This window comes from Doryrhamphus excisus, linkage group LG12 (genome assembly GCF_037039965.1).
Source record: "Doryrhamphus excisus strain RoL-2023G ecotype Guam linkage group LG12, RoL_Dexc_Guam_v1.1, whole genome shotgun sequence".
NCBI classification, from domain to species: Eukaryota; Metazoa; Chordata; class Actinopteri; order Syngnathiformes; family Syngnathidae; genus Doryrhamphus; species Doryrhamphus excisus.
The window spans coordinates 11,193,066-11,215,170 of record NC_136368.1 but is presented as its reverse complement, the minus strand read 5'-3'; the positions used below and the strand labels follow the sequence as shown (position 1 = coordinate 11,215,170).

Genomic DNA, 22,105 nt, shown 5'->3' with positions numbered 1-22,105 from the left:
AATACATCACCATGAACCGTATTCAATTCAAGGAGCACAACATTTTCACCACTAGAGGGAGACAGTGTTCCTTTCATAAGCTATAATTCCTGGTGGAAAACGTTAGCGGGCATACTCGTATATAGCCATACAGTGGGGATTCTGTCAATTGATAATATGATCAATACAGAACCTTTATGCCATATTTATTGCAACCGAGAAAGATAGAATGTTTATAAAATGCTGAAAAAAACAATATGAAATAAAAATTTCGAATTTGCATTTTAAAACCATTCATGATATAATTGTTGCGGCCAGGGGCACTTTAACAATGATCAAAAATAGGTAATTATTAAATATAAAATGAAAAGAGGGGGCCCAAACGTGATTGTTTAATTCCTGCTGGCACCCCTGGTTGCGGTGCTGCCCCAGTCAGCCTGTCAAGGTATAGTACCAGAGGTATGGCATGGTCAAGGCTTAAACACCAGGAGCAATGTCCTACATTTACAACTCAAATCAGAGAATATTGGGTTTTTACACGTAAAAAATAAATAAAGTGAAAATAAATAAATCATAAATAAAGAAAACAAGTAAATGGGTGTCGCTCAAACGAATACGAATGGTGGACTGGTTTAGTGTGCTCCTTTTCTCCGGCAGATGGCAGGACAGTGGAATTGTGGATAACAACTACCGGGAAAATCCATCGAAGAAGAAGCAGGACTCTCCTCTCAAGCCTCGGTCTCCAAACTGCCGAGTGCGCAAGCGCGAATTTAGCTTATCTCGCACTGAGAATTGACACGGGTTGATTACGGGTTTTTTTCTTAAAAACTACCGCAATGAATGCAGCAGTGGTTAAAAAGACTCAAGACACCCTTGGAAAGGTGATAAAGAAGCCACCATTGACGGAAAAACTTCTCAACAAACCACCTTTTCGATACCTGCACGACATCTTCAATGAGGTGAGACTGATGTTCATGTTACTAAGAGCTATATGGCGTGTGCGAGGTGATACACTTTTTAAAAATGGTTAAAATGTTTTTTTTAAGACACGTAAGTGAGAGAGTCGATTCATGTTAATGTTAGCATGAGCTTAGCGTATGTATTTGTGAGTAGCAGGTCTGCTTAGAAGTGTAGACGCTGAAAGATACAGATTTTGTATCAGGACCCTTCCATACAAAGTGATAAACTATTCAGGAGTCATTTGGTCATTGGCTATGTAGTCCGTTGCCATTGGCACTAAGTAAACAACTACAGCGTTGCTAGATGCGCTGAAGGGCTCGACAAACCCAACAGAACATCTTTTGAACTAGATTACCAACAGTTACAGTGTGCTCCCATGAAAACCAAATGTAAAAGATACCACCTTGTTTTTACCTGGTAGTGTACTTTGCGGTGGTGTACTACATCATCATTTAGGTTTTCCCCATATTTTGCTCCTCTCTTGTGTCCCTCAACAATTCCTGACCAAAATAATCACACACAGACACAATTTACCCATAGAATCATTGATGGCATTCCTTTCAGAATAACTACTAGATGTATTCATGGGCCTTGCACACAAGCTCACACCATTCTCCAACCTGCTGCATTATCAGTGAAGATGGAAGGCTTGCATATAGTAAGTGCTTGACCACGAGTTCAACTGCCATGAAGATCCTGGTCTTTATACTGATCTCAGTGTTTTTCCCATACATGCATCTATTTGTGGCAGCCCGCCACAAATGAATTAGTACCACCAACAGATTAGGCGCTACCTATTCACCCTTGTTGTCTTTGGAGCTTGTTAAAACTCTGTACAGTAGATGGCATTATGACTCTGCTTCTTAACACATCTCAAATGAAAATATGGATATGAGTGGTATAAACGATATGAAGGTCTGTCATGATAACAAATTTTGCTGGTCGATAATTTTGCTATTAATCATCGACCAATATTCAATCATTTCAACCTTTAAAAAAACAACCCAATTATCATTAAGATTATCATTCAAAGATCATTGTGTCATGTCATGTTTGGCCCACTAGATGGTACTCAAGTGTAATGCATCTGTGTGTGGCATACTGTATCAGCCACGAATTGTGGAGCGTCACCACATCACACACAACTCCTACTCCTGGTGTCAAAAGAACTACACTCACATAGGTGGATAAAAAGTGACAATGCACTACCAATGTATAATACAGAATATTAACCAACTACTATGTGGGCTCTAACCATGTGCCTTCCAGCCTTTTTTTTATAAAAAACTGTACAGCAAAGCACTCTGGGAAACAGGAAGTACTCGCAGCAATGCTATACAATGTAGATAATCTCTGTTAAGAAAAAAAAAAAACACTTCAATACACTCCAGTTATATTTTAGCTGTGTAAAATAATGGATATGACAGACTACACAATGTGTATGAGTTTAGATGGTAGGGATTCTTTTACGTCATACCATGCTTGAATACAACACTGTGCATCACTGATTCTAGTGCATTGCAAGCTGGGCCATGCGCTGTTTTGTTTAATATTTACTCTGCCGATCAAAAGCCTCAGCAAGTGGTGAAGGCTGTGCTACATATTCACACTGGAACTGTGGCATTCGGCTTATAAAATATTGCATTTGTGCCTTAATTCATATTTGTGTTTGCTTGCTAATTGCTAGCACTCGTGTAGCCCTGCGACTGGCACAAGCTGAGAAGATGCTCACTCACTTCTGTGTTCATTTCACATAGTGTCAATGTGCTCAGACACATGCAGAGTAAACTCTCTTGTCATCCTGCTGCACAGAGAGACTCACAGATGGTGCACAACCCTAACACACATAAATTTATATGTCAATTTATTGCTCATAATGACCTACCTGTTTTTTTATATTTCAATAAATTGATATATCCATTACCGTGACAAGCCATATGCCATGCTAACACAACCAAAAACTGGAAATCATGTAATCACGTTTTACTGATACTGTAATACTGTATTTCCTGATTTCTATTGACTCTAATTTCAGATCATCAGGACCACAGGCTTTATGAAGGGGCTGTACAAGGACAGTGAGTTAAAGTCAGATAATGTCAAGGTAAGGTTGCTGTTCTTGGTTGCATTGAGATGGCATTACTGATGATGTGTTTAGCTTAGCTCAGTCTTAAATCTCCATCGCCACAACTGGCTTCCCTCATTTGCATGTGTCCCCTTTGCACAATGAGCGTGTGCTAGCCCAGTGCACTGACATAGGATGCACACAAAGTAGTAGTAAGCTAGTACAGCTCAATCAAGCACGTTGCTTCTTCACCATCATCAGCCTGATTTACATAAATGTTGTGAGGAGGTGGCAAAAGTAAAACACAATGTACCACAGGAAGCTTTCCGGAACAACAGTTATCAATAACTACAAGTTCCTGAACATTTGGTGAAAAGGGGTTTTTGTAAGAATTAACAAGCCACCCAGCTTTTTAGCAGTAGACCACTAACGTTAAATAGTGTTCATTTTGAAAATTAAGGGATTTTATTTTTATGTACTAGCTGTTGGTACAACCCTGGAAAGAGTTTCAGATTAACAGTACAACTCAACTTGGCTTATCTGTTAATAAGGATCCCTCTGTCTTCAAATTTCATGTTCTTCTTTTCTGTTAATCACAACTTTTGTCTTGTCTTGTTAGGACAAAGAGAGTAAGATGGTCTTCCTTCAGAAAGCAATAGATGTTGTTGCGTTGGTTAGTGGAGAGCCTCTCGCAGCAAAGCCAGCACGGATCGTGGCCGGTCACGAGCCTGAGAAAACCAATGAGCTGCTGCAGTGTATTGCCAAGTGCTGCCTCAACAAGGTTTGTTTTTTAATGGGGATCAAACTCACCCATATATTACTGCGTTTATATAGTGTTTGTTTATAAAAGGGAGAACTGTGAAATCTCTTAACCAAACCCAATAGTAGATCGCCAATAGACAAATAGTTAAGTTTTTCTAATTTACAGATACAGTTCTTTGGAGGTATTTGATATAAGTTGATATATAGGTGTCGCCAAATGGCATATTACTGTATGGTTATACAGAAAGTATAAGTCTTAATGAAAGCTACCATAATTTCCAGAGTATAAGATGCAGCGATTCAGCCGCACCCACTAAATTATGAAAGAAAAACAGATTTGTACAGATATAAGCCACTCATGTCCACATCATAAAATGGCATTTTGTGGTGTGCACAAGTCCATGATGACCTGGTAGCTCTTTTGAATGAAGCCAATCGTGAACCTGTTGGAAATCACAGGAAGTCATTATTCAATATAATAATCTGACTCATTTTAGAAATAACTCTATAAATAACAGTAGATAAGAAATATACATAGACAAATACTAATATGAGTTTAGAATTAAAAAACAACTATTTTAACTTCTCCCATAATTCATTTCTTTCCAGCAAAGCAGCTCATTGGCCATGATCCTGCCAAAGAAAGAGCTACTGGTTGCTCACTGACTCGCGAGCGGCACAGTATTTAAACTATTAGTAGTAGTTCTGAAGTAAAGGAGTAAATTACATTAATTTATTTGAAAAAGTAAGCAAATGTTTGACCTATATTCATACAACAATCATTCAAACTTCCTTTCAAGTTCTCCACAACACAAATTCCAAGTGATGTTCTTTACATCACATTTTCCATTCCAAAGACCTGTATGTAAAGAATGCAATATGACCGCTTGTTCAATGTCAAAGGTGTTATCTGTTTAATTTACATTTTATGAACATTTCAGCAGCTTTATAAACATTCAGGGATTATAGCTCTATGAAGAACAGTACTGATTTCAGTTGCTTGAGGTAACTGGAGTCAGTGGCCATATCGGTAACACTGTCTTCATTTCCTTTACTTGATACACAGATGTCCAGTGAGGAGGCAGTGAAACGAGTGCTTTCTGGAGAGAAGGTGGATTTGAAGATCAAACCCAGCACCTCCAAGTCCCAAGACAAAGAGAATCGAGATAGACGTGAACAGCAGTCATCTGAAAGAGAGGTTCAAATCCTTTTTATTGTTCTAAAAAAAAAGTTCTAGCTGCTTGTCATATTTCTATTGACAAATGAATTTTTCATTGACATTGATGAACTAATCCAGGAGAAGAAGAAAATTGAGCGCAGTGGGAGCAGAGAAGAAAAGGACCCAGGCCAGCCCAGAGAGCAGGAGAGACACCATAGAGATGGTGAACGAGATCACCGCCACAACAAGGAGCGCTCTGGCAAGAATCACCGCCGCGAACAGGACCACACCAATGATGTTGAAAAAGACAAGAGCCGTGAGCGAGGACCAGACAGGGAAAAGGACAAAGGAAGACAAAAAGACCAAGAACGGGAGAAAGATTCCAAGAGAGAAAAAAGTAGAGACAGAGACAATGAGAAAGAAAAAATAAGAGAAAGAGATTCCCAAAGAGACCATGAAAAAAACAAGGAAAAACCAAGAGAAAGAGACAAGGATACAGAAAGACAGAAAGAAGAAGAAGACAAGACCAGAAGTAAAGACAGACACTCTGGGAATAGCAAGGTATTTCAGTAAGCCACAAATAAGTTGTCAACAGTACCAACAATGCAATTCATCTAACAATTTGTGTGCCCAGGATAGGTTATCAGCGCTTCAACAAAAAAACCTTGATGACGATGCCAGGAAAACAGTGCCAGCTGTAAGCTATATCCTGTTTAATATGAATGTAAAATATCCCTGTGTGTATCTAAAGGTACTTTAATTTTCTAATTGGATATCAATATTTTACATTATTTGTAAGACCTTTTCTTTCTATTGCGCCACCTCTTATTCTTGGAAGGACCAAGTGCCAGCTGATGAGGTATTATATCCAATATGACAACCTGTAAAAATGTAGGCCTGAATAATTTGGGCTTTTTAGTGTCTAAATGTAGCACCTTTACTTGTGGACTGTGGGGTATCTGGTAGTTGGTTGGTTAAGTCGAATTGGTGCTTATTAACCGGTAGCACTATTGCTCATAATGATGTGTTCTTTGCATATACAGCCGGCAGAGAATGTTGAAAACCAGGTAAATTACTTTTGTTCACAACTGCAACTCTTGCAACACAAAATGTTCCGTTTGATCTCGGATTTATACATCAGCCTCACTGTAACTGGGGAAACTGTCCATAGATGTGAATGTGAATGCTTGGTTGTCAACTGGGTTATGCTCCAGCTCAACCCAATGAAGACAAGCGGAATAGATAATGGATGGCTGGGTAGTGAGTGTAAGGACAAGCCAGTCACAAACAATTTGCACCACTGGTTTTACATTGGGAAAGGAATATTCTTAACAACCTTACACCATACGCATTGCTATTGTATGGTTCTGTGTTGACCATCCATAAAAAGTCATATTTGTTGATTAGTTGTATTGTTTAGCTATAATACTCTTCTTCAGACATTGAAGTCACATTTTCAAGATGCATTTGGAAATGCACTGAATGTACTGCGCTTTTACAACTGTTTTACAAATATCCTCTTTTGAACAGCTTTACCTTGTTCGGGACAGCGTTGTCACATTGTCGTGTGCCATTGACTTTTACGCAACACTTTTACGACACTTCTGCTATCCTGAAATTCTTGCTAAACACAAAAATAAATTTACATTTAATAATAATTTTTCTGTTGACTACCTGACAGTCTGAAAGTCCAGCACGACTGCCTAGACCTTCATCTGCCAAAGGGCAAAGGAGGAAGCCTAGAACAGACGGACAAGGTAAGCTCACAATCCGTTCAAGAAACACTTAGTAATCTGACCTTCAGTTGAACATTTGGTTGGAAACTTTTTTTAACTGTGATTGCTGGTGAAAACACCCTTGAATTGTGTCCTGTACTTGTACCTACAGTATCTATTTTCATGTTTCATATAGTTGTATTGTTGTTTTGCTTCATTATGCTGTACTAGTTGTACCTCGAGGCTCCAGCATACCCGCGACCCTAGTGAGGATAAGCGGCACAGAAAATGCATGGATGGATAGATAGTTGTACCTGAATGGAAACTAACCCTTCTGTCTGTCTACAGGTGAATCTGACAGTGAGGGAGGTAAGTGGTTCTCATTTAAGACTAGACTTTTCTGATGAACAAGGCAAACAACACTGTGTTTCACAATCAATTATTAGGATCAATATGGTAGTGGTTATATTCATTGATTATTACCAAAGTACTACTTGCTGGCTAGATTCATTAGAGACCGAAATTGATTTAGTAGTAATGGTTAAAGATGGTACTTAGAATCAGGTCATCACAGTCACTGGTGTATCCAAGCATAGAAAAATGCATAGTAATACAATCGCAAACGGATAACGACACAAAGTGACACAAACAGGCTATGCAAGATTTTGGCAAAAAAAGCCAAAAACAAATGATAATCTATCAATTTTGCTGAGACATGTCGTAATCTACCATCCGTCCCTACATAGACGCAGATCCACAGGTGGTGCAGGGACCAGCTCCCAAGGAAAGTGGGGATGGAGGTTCCTCATTTTCATCTGAAACGGCTTCCAGGTCTGTAGTGATGATACTAAATTATTTGACTCAAGTGCAAGTTACACAGTAATACATGCAGTAAAAAAACAATAAATGTACGAACTAAAATAATTAAGAAAGCCATAGTACAAGGGCATTTGTTTTTTCTGTGTCAATATTATTCATCTACCATTCAATGTTGCTGTCACAAAGTTAGGACTAGGTCAAATTTAATGAGTCAAGTGGAATGTTTGCTCTTTTTATTGTATAGCAGTAAACGAATGGCGCGGCCCAGCAGTGCTCGTCCTGCTCCTCCTCGAGTTAAGAAACGGGATGATTTCAATGAAGGGGTTTCAGCTGAGAGGTGACTTAATTGCAACTTGTTTAACTCATTATTATGTTTTGCTATTCTCCTTTTCTCAAACTTTTTTTTCCTTTCTTTTTCTTCTTCTTCTTATTATTATTAGTGCATTCACATGCAATGTTTTGACATTGCAATCATCTAGTTCTGTTGTTGTTGAATCAAGATGTACAAGGCCTTTAAACATATACACAAAGTATTGTTTTTTCCAGGGTTCCTAGTGCCAAGTCATCAGTCATCAGAGATGGAAAGAAGCTATCTGACGAGGAGGAGGAGGAAGATGAGCAGTTTCTTGTGGCAGAGGCGGCTCCTGAACCTGCAGATGCTCCTGATAAGGAGTTGGTAAGTGATCATAGCGCTGAATTTCTCAAACGAGACCTAGAAGTTAACTTCATAATGTGTCTGTTCTATTACAGGGATCTGCACAAGACCTTAATAGTGAAGAAAAACATGGTACAGTCAGAGACATACAGTATTCTTCTCATGTGCTTCTTGTTGAATTACATAAGTATAGTTTTAGTTTTAGGAAAACAACCTACAAGTTCAATCATTAATGTCTCTTGTACTCTAGGTGGACTTGTGAAAAAGATTTTGGAGACCAAGAAAGACTATGAGTCATTACCATCCTCCAGCAAATCGAAAGAGGTATGATCACTTATGTTGTAATATTTTGGTCCTCCACCAGAGGGCCCTCTTCAACACATTTAATGTGTGACATACAGGCGGAGAGGCAGGACTATCAATGAGTTCTATCAGTCCTGGATGGTAATTGTGTGGGTCACTTTGAAATGTTCCGTGGAGCGCTGGTTATTATCACAAAAAAGGATGTAAACAAATGGAGTTTAGAGGTGTAATTATGCTGCCTTGGAGCCACAAAAATGTTCCCCTTCAGTGAAGCTGAAGGTCTCATACCCTGACACTCTAGTGTGGCTTCTAACAGACCACACACAATTGATACACATATCAAGATGCCTGGAGCTAAATATGCTTTGGCCTTGCTCAATACCTCATAAAGGCCCACATAAAAAAACAATAGACATCACTGGTTTGTGTATAAATCTGGAAGTATCTAGTTTTATAACGGATGTTTTAGATTAGTGCTTCTCAACTGGTTTGGCTGTGGGACTCACCATCATGCCTTAATGACAAGTCAATTTTTTCAATTATCCATCCATCTATTCTATATGTCATTCATCCTCACTAGGGTCACTAGGGTTGTACAGTGAATAAAAATTCTAGCATTTACCATTTTAGAGTCTTTACTTTGAAGAATGGTTAAACTAAACATCCAGAAATAAAGCATGGCACTTAGAACATACATTAAACACAAACACATTTCGGTGTAACATTCAACACGATGTGCATGTTCATTTACAATGAAAATCTTATACATGCGCTAGCAATTAGCATTACCAATTTTACATGACAATTTCAAACACCTCCCACATGTGACAATGAAATGGACAATTAAGATGTATATTTCACTTAAACAGCTGATCTACACCAATCATAAAATACAGGCAGGCACATTCAACAGTTTAACGGCAACTGAATTCTAACAAATGTCTTCTAGCAGCGGAGCATTTATTCCACCTTTTGGAGTACTAACTAATAAGCCTGCTGCAGCCCCTTCAGATCCCCTTTTTTGTATTTAAAGACAAAAAAAGGATGTGTCTATTTCTGCATCTTGACTCATGAATGACCATATGTCAGCAATATTCCTTTGTTGCTTTAAGTGTGAACTGCTGCAAGAGTTTTGTCTGTATTGTGGGGAGCAAGGCCATCTGCTTTGGGTGGTCCTCGCCATTGAAGCGCATTTTCGTTGCATTCCTTTCTCGCCGCCCACCCGAACACGAGTGTGTGCACTGTCAGTCATGTAGACAGTTATCCCACAACATCTGACATCATAACTCTCACCTAAAGTTAGCTGTCAGTAAGCTTCATAGAAATGTGATTTCATTTACACAACAAGCATGTTGTATTGGCATTTTTTTTTACCCTCACCCTTCTTTTCTAGAATGTATTTATCCAAATATAGTCTTTGTTAAATGTGAAAATGGCCTTGGTTTGTCCTAATTCAAATGTTTCAGTTTTCAGAGTCTAAACAGATATTTCAGACAATCCTGTGGGTTGCAAAGATATATATTGGTACACGTATGTCTGCACATAAGTTATGTTCACGCCACCCCTCCCTTGTTACCAGCCTTGCCTCGTCAGCTGCATAAATGACTTCCTTCCTGACATTAAAGTGTGGAGAGGTCAGTTTAATTGAGTCATTTTTCCCCCTTGTAATCATGGCAAAACGTGCTAGGTCAAAAATGTAAATATTGAACTTCCTCATTCCATGTGGTATGTCAAGTTTTAAATTTCACCTGCCACAATTCATTTTTTGTAACTTGCTTGTCTAAAACAAGTGAGTCACAGACCACTTTCACTTCTGAATCAGCGCAAAAACATTGGCATTTTTACCATTAAGTTTCTCAAATTCCCCAGTCAGCCAACTCCATTTCATAACTGTTTCAGTAAAGAAACATATTGAATGATCAAAGTATATCATGTGTTTGTGGCATAAGAATGTGTTGTATATTTAGTGGGGATGGCCTGCTCCTGACCCCTTGCCTGCATTGTATATTTTTCCAAGATACTTCTCCTTTTACTTACACAGAATTTGCCCCTTGCAGCAGCTGCGTTTTCATAAGATTTTTTTTGTGTGTACTCCTTGCTCCCCTCTTCGTTACCCCTTTCAAATTAGGCTTGATGAAGGTTTGTAATGTATAAATAAACCCTGTGGCACACAAATGGATGACTGTTGAGTGAGAGTCACAGAGAAGGGCCAGAATACGCTGTAGAATTGTCAAGAAAATAAATATTCTGCTCCATACCCTGTGTCCTCATAAACATCGTGGCCTTTTCTGTATTTCTGGACACACAAGAAAATGCCCCTGACATTAAATTAATCATCTTAGTTCTGTAGATGCTTAATGACATTGTTTGGCTAGATGTTAGACGAGTCGCCAGTGCTCCTTCAACTGTAAAAAAATGACAGATACAACCTACATTTGTTGTTTTCATTACGTTCACATTTCTGGTGTGCCAGGTAATTGGTTTCTTCAATCATCTTGCTCAGTAATGCACACTAATTTGTGCAAAATAGATGAGCTAAACTCAAGTCATTCTGCCAAGGGTGGTGCATGCGTTGTATACTATGCACTTGTATCTTTCTGTGACTTTTCAGCACTTATCAAGGGACACTTGAAAATAAGAGAAACACTTTGCTTTGCCCTCAATGCTGGCAAATCAGTACGGTGTTTAATCTGATTAATCACATTTTTCCAAATTAATTAATCATGATTAATCACCATTAGCAGCTACAGTATGTCTGAAATATGACAATTTCATCAACAGAAAGATGCATATAATGTAGTCACAGCTCCACATGAACTGACACTTTAAATCATGAAAATGTTGATGACACCTTGCATGATACTAGTCTCTAGACACCATGTCATTGAAGTTGAATTCAAGTTGAGTGTATTTCATGAAATACAGCAAATTGCCATACAGCATTAAGAGCCAGTGTCCTTGAACGCCTCATTATTATGATCATGGAGAGCACAGTGATGGTTAGGTTAGATTCCGACACAAAGAAATGAGACAATAATGGAATTGTTGATCATTTGTGTGCGTTATATGAACCAATACAGTAAGTGAGTTTAATATGGCCAATTATTAGTAAAAAAAAACACATTGAAGCATATTTTTTTGCCTACATTAAGCATTTTCAGGCATAAAATAGAAATACAAGAAATGATGATTGTGAATATAACATTGTGAATGTAGTATTCTACATTGCTGCGATTTGGCTGGCAACTAGTCCAGGGTGTACGCAACGAGAGCTGGGATAGGCTCCACCATACCCATGACCCTAGTGAGGATAAGCGGCATACAAAATGGATGGATGGTATTCCGCATTGTTCACTAGGTATCAGTAATTATTGGGCAAGCACCAAAATTTATGGCAGGAACAACAACAGGCTTTTATTGCACGTTTAAATATCACATCAGTGCACAATAATAATATAATCATAATAACAGCAAATGTGTAAAATTGCTTAACATATATAAAAAAATGTCTTCACTAATTTCTTGACTTGACAGTTTCAGACAGTGTACCAAGAGCTGTGTTTTCACCCTCGTCCTCCATCCAAAAGAGCTGTACGTGTGTTGGACAAGCAAATAGAATGTACATAAACATGGATATTGTCTACACTAGGCAGACCAAACCAAAAGCCTGAATGAACCACAGTGTTTGTGTAGCTGCAGGGTTCTCACCCAGTGGAAAGCCACCCACCTAGATGGGGGACCACAGGCCTGGGGCTTTTCAACCCTCACACTCAGGAACCACCTCAAATGGGTCACAAAATAGATGGCGAACACTCAGACTTGATGTCATGTTCTGCAATGTGGTCCTTCTGTAGTCATGTTGTGTGTATTTACTGAACTATTCAGTTTACTGAAGTGGTGGCTCAGTAAAGCAAATATCATGTACCTCATGGACCACACCCTATTCCTGAGTGGGCTCTGAGTAGGTGCATGTTTGGTAGAAAAGCTGTCATTTGGCTTGTTGTCACAAGCACAATGTCTTCTGCCTCTTCATGGCAGGTGTCTGCACAGCCAGACGGGCATTAACTTGAGCCTTGAGTTGAACTTGAAAGGAGGACTAAGTGTGGCAGTTGTTATTCAATACTGTAGTAAAATAACCCTGCTGCCACAGCTTGTTACTAAAATAAATAAGAACTATGACTGCAGGTGCTTAGGCTGCGTATGTGTGTGTAAATGAGTGTTTATGTCTGCATGGATATGTGTGGCTTCAGGGTTGTCGTATTTTACACACATATATGCTCACTTTAAGCAATGATGCCCAGCTGAACAAACATCCTTGGGTTTGCAGCCTGTTAAGCGAGGTACCCCTAATTTTTGTCAACCAATCATCGTACCTGAGGCCTTTGGCACCAAGCGAGCCAGCCCTCCGACTTATACCAACACAATCAAACCATACCTTTTGATCTTTTTATACACAACAAGGTTTGTGTTGAGCAGTCTTGCTCAACATTTTTAGAAATACCACTTTGCTCTAAACTCCAATGGCATTCGTTTATTAAGGAAGTCTGGTTTTGATTTGGTATGATCGCTTGTTATACATTTGAATAACCACAGATGAATTTCACTTTTCCTGACATTTTATCTTAATGGACTACCATATTCAGAAGTTGGTGTCAGAAGAAACCCGAAGGAAAGAGCAGGACCTGGTAACACGGGAGATAGAGCGGCTTCGTGCATCCATCCAGTCGGTGTGTCAAAGCGCGCTGCCTTTGGGTAAGATCATGGACTATGTCCAGGAAGATATAGATGCCATGCAAGCAGAACTGCAAAGCTGGCGGAAGGAGAACAAGGAGCATGCACAGGCTTTGCTGCAGGAGCAGAGGTGAGAGTGCATTCACACAACACACAGAGTGGTACTGTACATGCACGTTACATAGGATATGTATTTGTTAATACATAATTGTGTGCTGAAGAACATTCACACATATGCTAATGCTATAAGTTATTCGTATAAGTTATATTTGACGCAAAATGCTTTATACATTGATTTAAAAACATTCCCACATCATCCCACATCCCACTAGGCTATGTATTTTTGAAATTCCAGAAAGTTTTGTTTTTCCTGGAATTCCGCATTCTCCCGGCCAAAATTTATCATTTGAAATAATGGCTTTTTCCACATTTCTCAACATGTTCAATTCATACATTACTACACAGATCATCAGTGAACCATCATTATGATAACATTAAAGGTATTCATATTTTCTTTTCTGCTTGGTCTGTCTGGTATTTCAGTTAAATGTTTGGCACCATTGACAGCTTCCTATGACGGAAATGAACATAATGATATAATGTTGTCCTTACTTGACGCACACGGACTCACAGAATGGCATGACTCACTGAACACCCGCAGGAAGGTAGCCCAAACAGTTGGACGGCCTGTCCACCATTCAAATCAATAATTGGAATTACATGAATACAAATGTTGATAATATAATATCTAAATATAAATATATCCTTCCAATAGAGGCTGGTACAATAATATTCACCAAGGATGATTTTTTTGGATTTACTTTTTTTTTCCCTGTGTGTGTTCATGTTCATACAGGGCGACAGAGTGGGCATTAGAACCTCTTAAAGCAGAACTTTATGAACTAGACCAAATGATCAAGGATTACCAGGACAAGATTTGTGCTTTGAGGTCCAACATACTGAGGAATGAAGAGAAGATCCAAAAGAAGTTGGCAGGAATCATCTCCTCCCCTCCTACATGAAGTGAGAAACTACAAGCATCTTGATAAATGCAGAGAAAATCTAATATTTAAAAGCAAACTTTTTAGATTTTTTTTAAATGAACATGTGGGCTAAAATAGTACTATTTTTGTAGATTTGTTTTCTGAACAGTTATTGGAAACCAGCATTCAACACATGCCCAATCATACCAAGACAGGTAATACAACAACAAATAATACAACTCCCTCTAGCAGCTTGGAGGTTTAACTCTATTCTGTTGGAATTGTCCATACAGTTTTTTTTTGTTTGTTTTTTTTTAACAGTATGTAGTATTTTGCATATGGGACTAAATTTACTGATCTGCCCTCAACCAGCCTTCTATTTACTCTTTGGTAATATTTTTCATATTAAGTGTGCTATTCCAACAATTACAGCCTCGTTAAAACAAAAGCAAATAAAGTCTGGGATTAATTGGCCTTAAAAATTGTACCTCAACCCAACACTATTGTTGGGGACCAGTGCAGTGTGTGCCCCGCCTCTCGCCTGAAGTTAGCTTCAGGATAACGACCCTGGTGAGGATAAGCAGCAAGTTTGGGGTTTGGATAAAGGGTTAGAGTTCGGGATGAGGGTTAGTGGTTTAGAGTTAGGATCAAGAGCTAGAGTTAGAGATGAAAGTTAAGGATTAAGGGGTTGTTTAAAATTTAATGTTAATGTAAATGTTCTTTACTTTCTCAAAATTAAAATAATACCACAGGCATTCCTTAGAAGGGGTCTGTTGCTGAATGCTTTTTTCCTTTAATTAGAGCTCAACCACTGTTATCTGACGTTTTCAGGGACTACAAATAGTTGTCCACAGCAATTTTCAAGGTTTTGTGCGTATGTATTAAATACACTCAGGTTACATATCCAAGCTTTATTGTTTTAATGGAAACTGATTTAAATTATCAACCTTCTCTGTGATACTTTAGTTTTCATGTTAAACACCCATGTCTTATGGCATCCAAGTACCAAACGAGCAACTATAGACAAGACAGTGCTTTCAAATACTCCTGTAATCATGACATGCTACACTGTGTGGCCAAAAAAGGAAATGATCAGGTTATTTCTGTCTCTAAACCCTTTGTTGTATTTATGTTTTTTGGCTGATCTCATATTTTCAATGTATTCATTATAGATAACTAAATCGGTGGGTGACAAAACCTCTCTTTTCATTTCCATTTGACATGCTGTCTCACGGAAATAAGTTGTTTGGTGGTAGAAACAATTTGGGGTTTATAACTTACACATATATAAATTCTGTATAACGTGTTTGTGGCATGTGTTTTATGAAAGGACTATTAAAAGTGTATTATATTGTATTATAGGTCTTATAAGTCTATGTTTTGTAGTAAAGTGAAATAAACTACAATAAGTATCTCTCTCGTTATGTATGAATCGGGGAGGGGTAACAGACTGTTAAAGCCACATTAATGTCAAGTTGTTTTCCACCGTAGAAACTATGAGTGGAACATTGTTTCTCCTGAGACCCTCAAGTACCATAAAGACCAACTTTCATCTCTGTAGTGAGTCATAAAACAGCTGCAACACACAAAACATATTGTGATGGCTCTTTAAATACTTTCAAATACGATTCTGACAGAATTTCTGCTGCGAGTCAAAAGATTTTGAGCTGAAGGCCCCTTGCTAGACATACAGACACCTGCTCTTGGTAAGAACACTGCACAGTCAAGAGGTGGATTGTCAAACATCACCAACCAAGAAAGTGGAGGCCAGCTCCATTGTCCTTCATTATTTTGGGGGGTTGTACAACAAAGTGACCGTAAGACATGGAAGCCTTGCTGATATATCAAAAGCTGATTTGGTCTTTGAGATCTACAATGGTTCAGATTTCTAATGAATGACGGTTCACTTCATTCTTTTGTTTGTGGCAGCTCACTAATCCTGTAATCTGTCGACCTCTACTTAAATCTTGAACCTGACCTCAGACCAAAGTAGTACAGGACATACAAAATAATCAAACTTATAGCTCCAACATCAGTAGCTGACTGGCCGATATGTGGCAGAGCCCCAAGCTATATTTTGAGATGTGTAGCAAAGCCTGTCTTTTTATAGCTCTGGTTTATTGGTCCCAGTGTACATATTATGTCCCTGTTTCAGCAGGACATGGTCTAACAAAATTTTTAAAGATTTTGCACACATTGACAATTTTTTTGAAAATTAACCCATAAGAACCCACGATGATACAAGTGTAACAAGCACTTTGACTGTCCCAATTGGTAAGCCCCATCCTTGGGGTTTGGAAATTTGAGCCTTCCTCAGTAATCTTCTGTGATTTTGCAGTCTATGATGCATGGTCAATAAGTCTGTGATGTTTTACTGTGTTTTATTTTGACAATAAACACAATTACCAAATTAAAGGCAACATCTTACAATTCAATGATTGGGAAAAAAGTATAAGTAAATCGGTATCAGAATCGTCAACATTGGACCTGTATTTACTTGTTATATATCGACGCTAACACGTGCAGCATCACCCATCCCCTAATTGGAAAGCTCGCACACTTCCTGGTTACCTTCAGACTAATCATGCTCACGGCAACGTACATTCAACTACACCGACGTTTCTCTCATCAATATGTGCAGCACAACCAAGTCGTTAAAGGTTTAAGCAGTTCAAACCTAAAACGGGTCATTGCCGACCGACCCACAAGAGGAAGGTTCTTTTTACCTTCTTGTTTATGAGATTTCGTCAGATCATATGGTACTGTCCCTTTAAAGGAACAGCTGATGTCAATCCGGAAGTAACTCTCTGAGCTCATCAGACTCGCCTTCTTGTAGTTAGTTTTCATGTTTCCTGTGTCATTGTTAGCTTCTTGTTTAGACCATCTGTATTGTAATTAGACTACGGTGTCGTCTCCACAGCAAGAAAATGGCTGAGGGTGCCGAGGCTGATGTTGACGAGCCTTCTCGTTGTCATTTGCCTGTCATTACTGTTTCTGATCTGCCCAGTGTGACTGCAGCAGGTAACTAGAATGCATCATTGCCGCCATTGTTACATACTGAATGTACAATACTCTCCGATCACAAATGAGAGACATTTAAAGCTGTTTTTATAGTGTGGCTATAACAATTAACCTTTTGACATATAAACAAAAGTTTGCGGCTCCTCATTCATTTTATTTCGTTTTTGTACAGTTCTTTAATTTAATTACATGTTTGTCTTACACGCTGGTAAATTACAATTGTATCAGATTACGATAAAGACAATTTACTGTGTGTTGTAATTTGGTTTAATCTGTATGGTTGTTAACCAGGTCGTAACCTCAAAGAATGGCTCCAGGAGCAGTTCTGTGACAAATCTCTGGAGCAGGATGACATGCGACTTCACAATGCAGCCTATGTCGGTGATCTGGACACCCTGAGAAACCTACTACAGGAGGATGGCTTCAGAGAGTAAGGAGGAGTGCTTTGGAAATGAGTGGGTTATGTGTATTAGATTAAATAAACAGGTTTGTTGATGGACAGTTGCTTGCAAGAGCAAGGACTTGGATGGAGAGCAGCAGTGAAACATCACAATACTATTGTCCCCTATTTGGTGGAAATACTCTTGTTGGCAAGTCTGCATTTAAAATACATAATATACGTAAGTAAATGAATCCAGTAAAGCTAGAGTGCAGCTTCATGAATAAATAAAAGCAAGAGTGGGTCATTCCAACACTCCGGTAAGTAGTTTTACTGCAGTAGTAAAAGAAACATGTGTATTTCATAGATGTTGGTCCAACACAGTTATTGATCCATGTTCTTGACTTCCTGTCTGTCTCCGTGTCATATTCAACCGCAGTTTGCAATCATAAATTCTCAGCCACAACTGTCCATAACTCCCATCACACTCAGAATTGAGTATTTACCTATTTATATTTGTATACATTTGGCTCCAATATTTTCCCTGTAAAAGTTGTCACCAACCAATCAATCATAACTCCTGTCTTTCCTGTCATTTCAGGCGTATTAATGAGAAATGTGTTTGGTGTTGTGGCTGTCTGCCCTGCACCCCTCTGCGAATTGCAGCCACAGCAGGGCACGTCACCTGTGTGGCTTACCTTATTTCTCAAGGGGCTGAGGTGGACCTCGTTGATGTCAAAGGCCAAACGGCGTTGTACGTCGCTGTGGTCAATGGTCACCTGGACTGTGTACGTGTCCTCCTTGAGGCTGGAGCCAACCCCAACGGGAGCCGTCACCACCGCAGTACACCACTTTACCATGCTGTACGTGTTGGTCGGTTAGATGTACTTCAGGAACTCATCCGGTGAGCTTTGGACTGGGTTTACGTAAATACTCAATAGCAGACCTGCACGTTCCACAAATATGGTTGGATCTGTTAGAGAACCAGTATGGTCTGTCATAAATATCGATAGAGTTGTGAGAATAAGTTTACATAATTTGGAGATTTAATAATAATACCAGGCAATGATTTTTAAAAACATGAATTGGGTGCACACATTTGTACATATTTGGGGTTTTCTCAAATTCAGTCAAAATTATACGTACAGGCTGAAATTTCTGCGCACGATTTAGTACATTCCTTCTTAATTCCATTCCAATCCTTTAAAAACTCTTCCTTGTAGTTGAGAATGTCTTTTAACTTGACAAAGTCAAGTTCCATTAACTTCTCGTAAATGATCATGATTGACTGCACCCAGTAGTTTCTGTGTGCCATCATAAAAATGATTAACGCACACTTGCTAAATACAGTGTTTCTTTTTGGTATTAAGTACTTGCCTATGTAATCAATCAGTATTTTTAATGAAAGGCACAATGCTTTCTAAAAAAGTAGTACAGTGACTAATGTTACCATGTTTCAGGTTTAATGCTGATGTCGACATGGATCATCAGCTGGGTCCCCGGATTCCCTTATGTGCCCGCACCCTCAGCACTTTGGTGGTGTGTCCTCTCTACATCAGTGCTGCCTACCACAACCTGCGCTGCTTCCGGGCTCTGCTGGAGGCTGGTGCTCAGCCAGACTTCAACTACTCAGGGCCTGTTTGCCACGATGCTCTGACTCGTGGCCCCGCCTCCTGCCTTCTGGATGCTGTGCTACGACATGGATGTGAGGTGGCCTTTGTCCAACTTCTGCTGGACCATGGGGCCAACCCAGTCTATGTGCCCTGGAATGAGGCTGAGATGGAGGCTCCCAACCGGAGAAAGGTGGATCCAGAAGCCCTCAGGGTCTTCCTGGAAGCGAGGAGTAAGTCAAAATGAAAAATGACTGATGATATCACATTCTATTATGAAGTTGGTCTTTCCTCATAACCAAGGTGGGTTAGTTGGCTTAATGGCATAATTAAGCATATTTCGCTTAAATATACAATAATTAACTGTAGTAGCAACACAGGCTGCTAAAGTATGCAAAGTAAGAGATTGGATTAACTACTATTAATAATAATAAAAACCTACATTTAGGATTCTAGTCCTAGTCAAATGAATTACGAGTTGAATGTACAGAAAACATGGACAATAATAAACATTCATTTGTATTATAAATATAATATGCTACTATGGCATCCGACTAACTGTCTCTTTGTTTTTGTCAGAATGTCCTAGCAGGTTGACCCACCTGTGTCGCATCAGGATACGCAGAGTCCTGGGGAAAAAACGTCTGCAGCATATACCATCGCTGCCACTTCCTCAACCCTTCAACAACTTCCTGCTTCATCAGAACTAACAGCCTTGCATCTTCACTATCGCTTTCTTACCACAGCATTGTGGCTCTGGTGGACCCAATTTATTTAGAATGGAATATTAGATTTTTCATATACGTACATTCAACCAACCTTTCACTCCCCCAGTCAGGGTCTTGTTTTCTTTTACTATTTATTATTGCTTGTATCTTACTAGAGCAGGGGTGGGCGAATGTTTTGCCTCGCGGGCTGCATTGCAAAATTTATGGGGGGCCAGACTAAACCATCAAAAGGTCGGCTCAAGCCATGATGCCAGGTTGTAAGTTTAAATTAAATACTTTGGAAAGAACGGGCAGGCCAGATGTGGCCCCCGGGCCGTAGTTTGTCTACCCTTTCACTAGAGTATACCGTATTTTCCGGACTATAAGTTGCACTTTTTTTATAAGGTTAGCTGTTCCTGCGACTTATACTCCAGAGCGACTTATAAATGAAAAAACTGTTTATGTTACATAAACACAGGACACCTTTTCTGTTCATGTTTATTTTTTGTGTAGCCGAATAACCATTGTGTTAGCATGTCTTACACCTATTCAGCCTGTTCTCTATTCTTTTATTGTTAGAACTTGCCTTCCAAGATGACGTAATGTCCGTTTTGGTCAATTAGTTTGTAAAATAAATTCCCCACAAAAAATGCGACTTATACTTCAATGCGACTTATGTATGTTTTTTTCGACCTAATTATGCGTTTTTGGCCTTGTGCGACTTATACTCGGGAGCGACTTATAGTCCAGAAAATATGGTATTTACTATGTATTCATTATGCAGTGGGACCCACTTAAGTGGACAACCCATCTATGTCGACCAATTTATCAAGCTCGGTGGGCTACCGTGTTCTTATTACTAAAAAGTGCCTGCTGAAGTTGATGTCGACAAAAATGGACATAAAATATAAGATCCAAAGGGGTCGTTTCTATGAAAAAATTGAATGTGTCGTTGTATTGTCAACTTCCTCATTATCGCTAAGCAGCAATATACTAACAAAAACTACTGTTTACTGACATAGCATTAAAACACGCAAAGAGACTTCCTGTTCATTGAAAAGTAAGCTTTAAGACAAAAGTGTGGTCATATCAAACAGGATTTTTCAACACCAATGAACAAAATGCAAACGAACAACTGCCGTAGGTTCAAAATTCTTAATTTTAGCCCATTCTCCTTATGTCGCTCACAAAAGCATCAGCATTCACAAGTTTTGGTTTCAGGTATGTCAACAAGCGCTTGTATCTATTTCACTCAGCCAGTCCGAGGGTCGTCGACTTAAACTGGTTCTACTGTATAAACCCTTCAGTCTCGGTTAGTTAGGATTCAATATGTCTACATTTAGTATGCATTCATTCTATACAACTTAACTGACATAAGCAATCAATAGCAGTGCAATCATGTAAAGTAAATGCATTTTGTGTCCTGTGTTTTTACTCCAACATGTGGCTTAGAAGAAGTTTACAGTTGTGACAGAATCAGAAATTCTGCATGTCTTACAAAACCTCATACAACATTGATATTGATAGAAAAGCAAAAGACCAACTGTCGAAAATTGTGCTTCGACTGAATGTCTCATTGAATTTTGCTTTGTATACTTTATTTCTGTTCAGTAAACCCATATTAATCTTATATTATCCTGTGTATGGTTTTATTGGTTGGTGTTCTACACGAGCAGGGCCCCGTTTCACGAAGCAGGTTCAACCAACTTTGAGTCTAACCCTGAACTCTGAGTTGATCTACTCTGAGACAGGAAACTCTGAGTTACGGGTTTCAGAACAGGCGATTTCATTTGGTTCAATCAACACAGAGTTTGTTCACTCTGAGTTAAGCGCGTGCACCACGACTTTAAAAAGCCCTCATCAATGGAGCCCCGTTCCCTCGATTCACCATGGGTGACCATGTAGTTGGTCTACATTTCTCATCAAATGTCTTTACACTTAAGACACCACATAAAAAGTAACTGGTTTTCAGGCAATTTTCACTTGTTTCACGCACATTTTCAATTGAAATAAGTAGAAATAACAAACTTGCTCCACTGACAGATTTTTCAAATTATTTTTTTAAGGGAAATGTGATTGAAACACGTGAACATTGTCTAAAAACAATTTACTTTTAGGTGTGATTCGTTTTGATCAGAAATTAGACATTTTGACAAGAAATAAGACAAATATTGTTGGTATGATTTTGAGTTTTTGCAGTTTGATGCAGTCTGACATTCAATCTACCTGCACATTGATGCTGTGAGTGGATTTTCTG

The 22,105-nt window shown here is 38.9% G+C and overlaps 2 protein-coding genes across 6 annotated transcripts; both read left to right on the top strand.

Moving 5' to 3' along the window:
- Positions 1-721: 721 nt before the first annotated feature.
- Positions 722-15,543, top strand: traf3ip1 (TNF receptor-associated factor 3 interacting protein 1). 5 transcript variants are annotated; one of them, XM_058082765.2, is made up of 17 exons: positions 722-938; positions 2,975-3,043; positions 3,624-3,785; positions 4,833-4,964; positions 5,064-5,486; positions 5,560-5,622; positions 5,764-5,784; positions 5,969-5,992; positions 6,607-6,682; positions 6,989-7,009; positions 7,387-7,471; positions 7,707-7,796; positions 8,006-8,135; positions 8,210-8,246; positions 8,365-8,438; positions 13,061-13,278; positions 14,005-15,543. In XM_058082765.2, the coding sequence occupies exons 1-17, from the start codon at positions 816-818 to the stop codon at positions 14,168-14,170; spliced, it is 1,914 nt and encodes a 637-aa protein (XP_057938748.2). In that variant the 5' UTR covers positions 722-815; the 3' UTR covers positions 14,171-15,543. The 5 variants fall into 5 exon arrangements, with proteins under 5 accessions (XP_057938748.2, XP_078651313.1, XP_078651312.1 ...); XM_078795187.1 differs by having other exon boundaries at positions 7,704-7,796; positions 13,064-13,278; XM_078795186.1 differs by having other exon boundaries at positions 7,704-7,796.
- A 1,372-nt stretch (positions 15,544-16,915) lies between these two features.
- Positions 16,916-21,478, top strand: asb1 (ankyrin repeat and SOCS box containing 1). Its single transcript, XM_058082640.2, has 5 exons — positions 16,916-17,152; positions 17,444-17,582; positions 18,133-18,435; positions 18,992-19,374; positions 19,721-21,478. The coding sequence occupies exons 1-5, from the start codon at positions 17,059-17,061 to the stop codon at positions 19,849-19,851; spliced, it is 1,050 nt and encodes a 349-aa protein (XP_057938623.2). The 5' UTR covers positions 16,916-17,058; the 3' UTR covers positions 19,852-21,478.
- The last annotated feature ends 627 nt before the right edge of the window (positions 21,479-22,105 follow it).

Excerpts from the sequence above, each read along its gene's own strand:
- asb1 (XM_058082640.2), top strand. The coding sequence starts at position 17,059 with ATGGCTGAGGGTGCCGAGGCTGATGTTGACGAGCCTTCTCGTTGTCAT. Across the intron at positions 17,153-17,443 it reads GCCCAGTGTGACTGCAGCAG|GTCGTAACCTCAAAGAATGG; the intron begins GTAACTAGAATG and ends GTTGTTAACCAG. Across the intron at positions 18,436-18,991 it reads GTACTTCAGGAACTCATCCG|GTTTAATGCTGATGTCGACA; the intron begins GTGAGCTTTGGA and ends ACCATGTTTCAG.
- traf3ip1 (XM_078795186.1), top strand. The coding sequence starts at position 816 with ATGAATGCAGCAGTGGTTAAAAAGACTCAAGACACCCTTGGAAAGGTG. Across the intron at positions 7,010-7,386 it reads TGAATCTGACAGTGAGGGAG|ACGCAGATCCACAGGTGGTG; the intron begins GTAAGTGGTTCT and ends GTCCCTACATAG. Across the intron at positions 8,247-8,364 it reads TAATAGTGAAGAAAAACATG|GTGGACTTGTGAAAAAGATT; the intron begins GTACAGTCAGAG and ends CTTGTACTCTAG.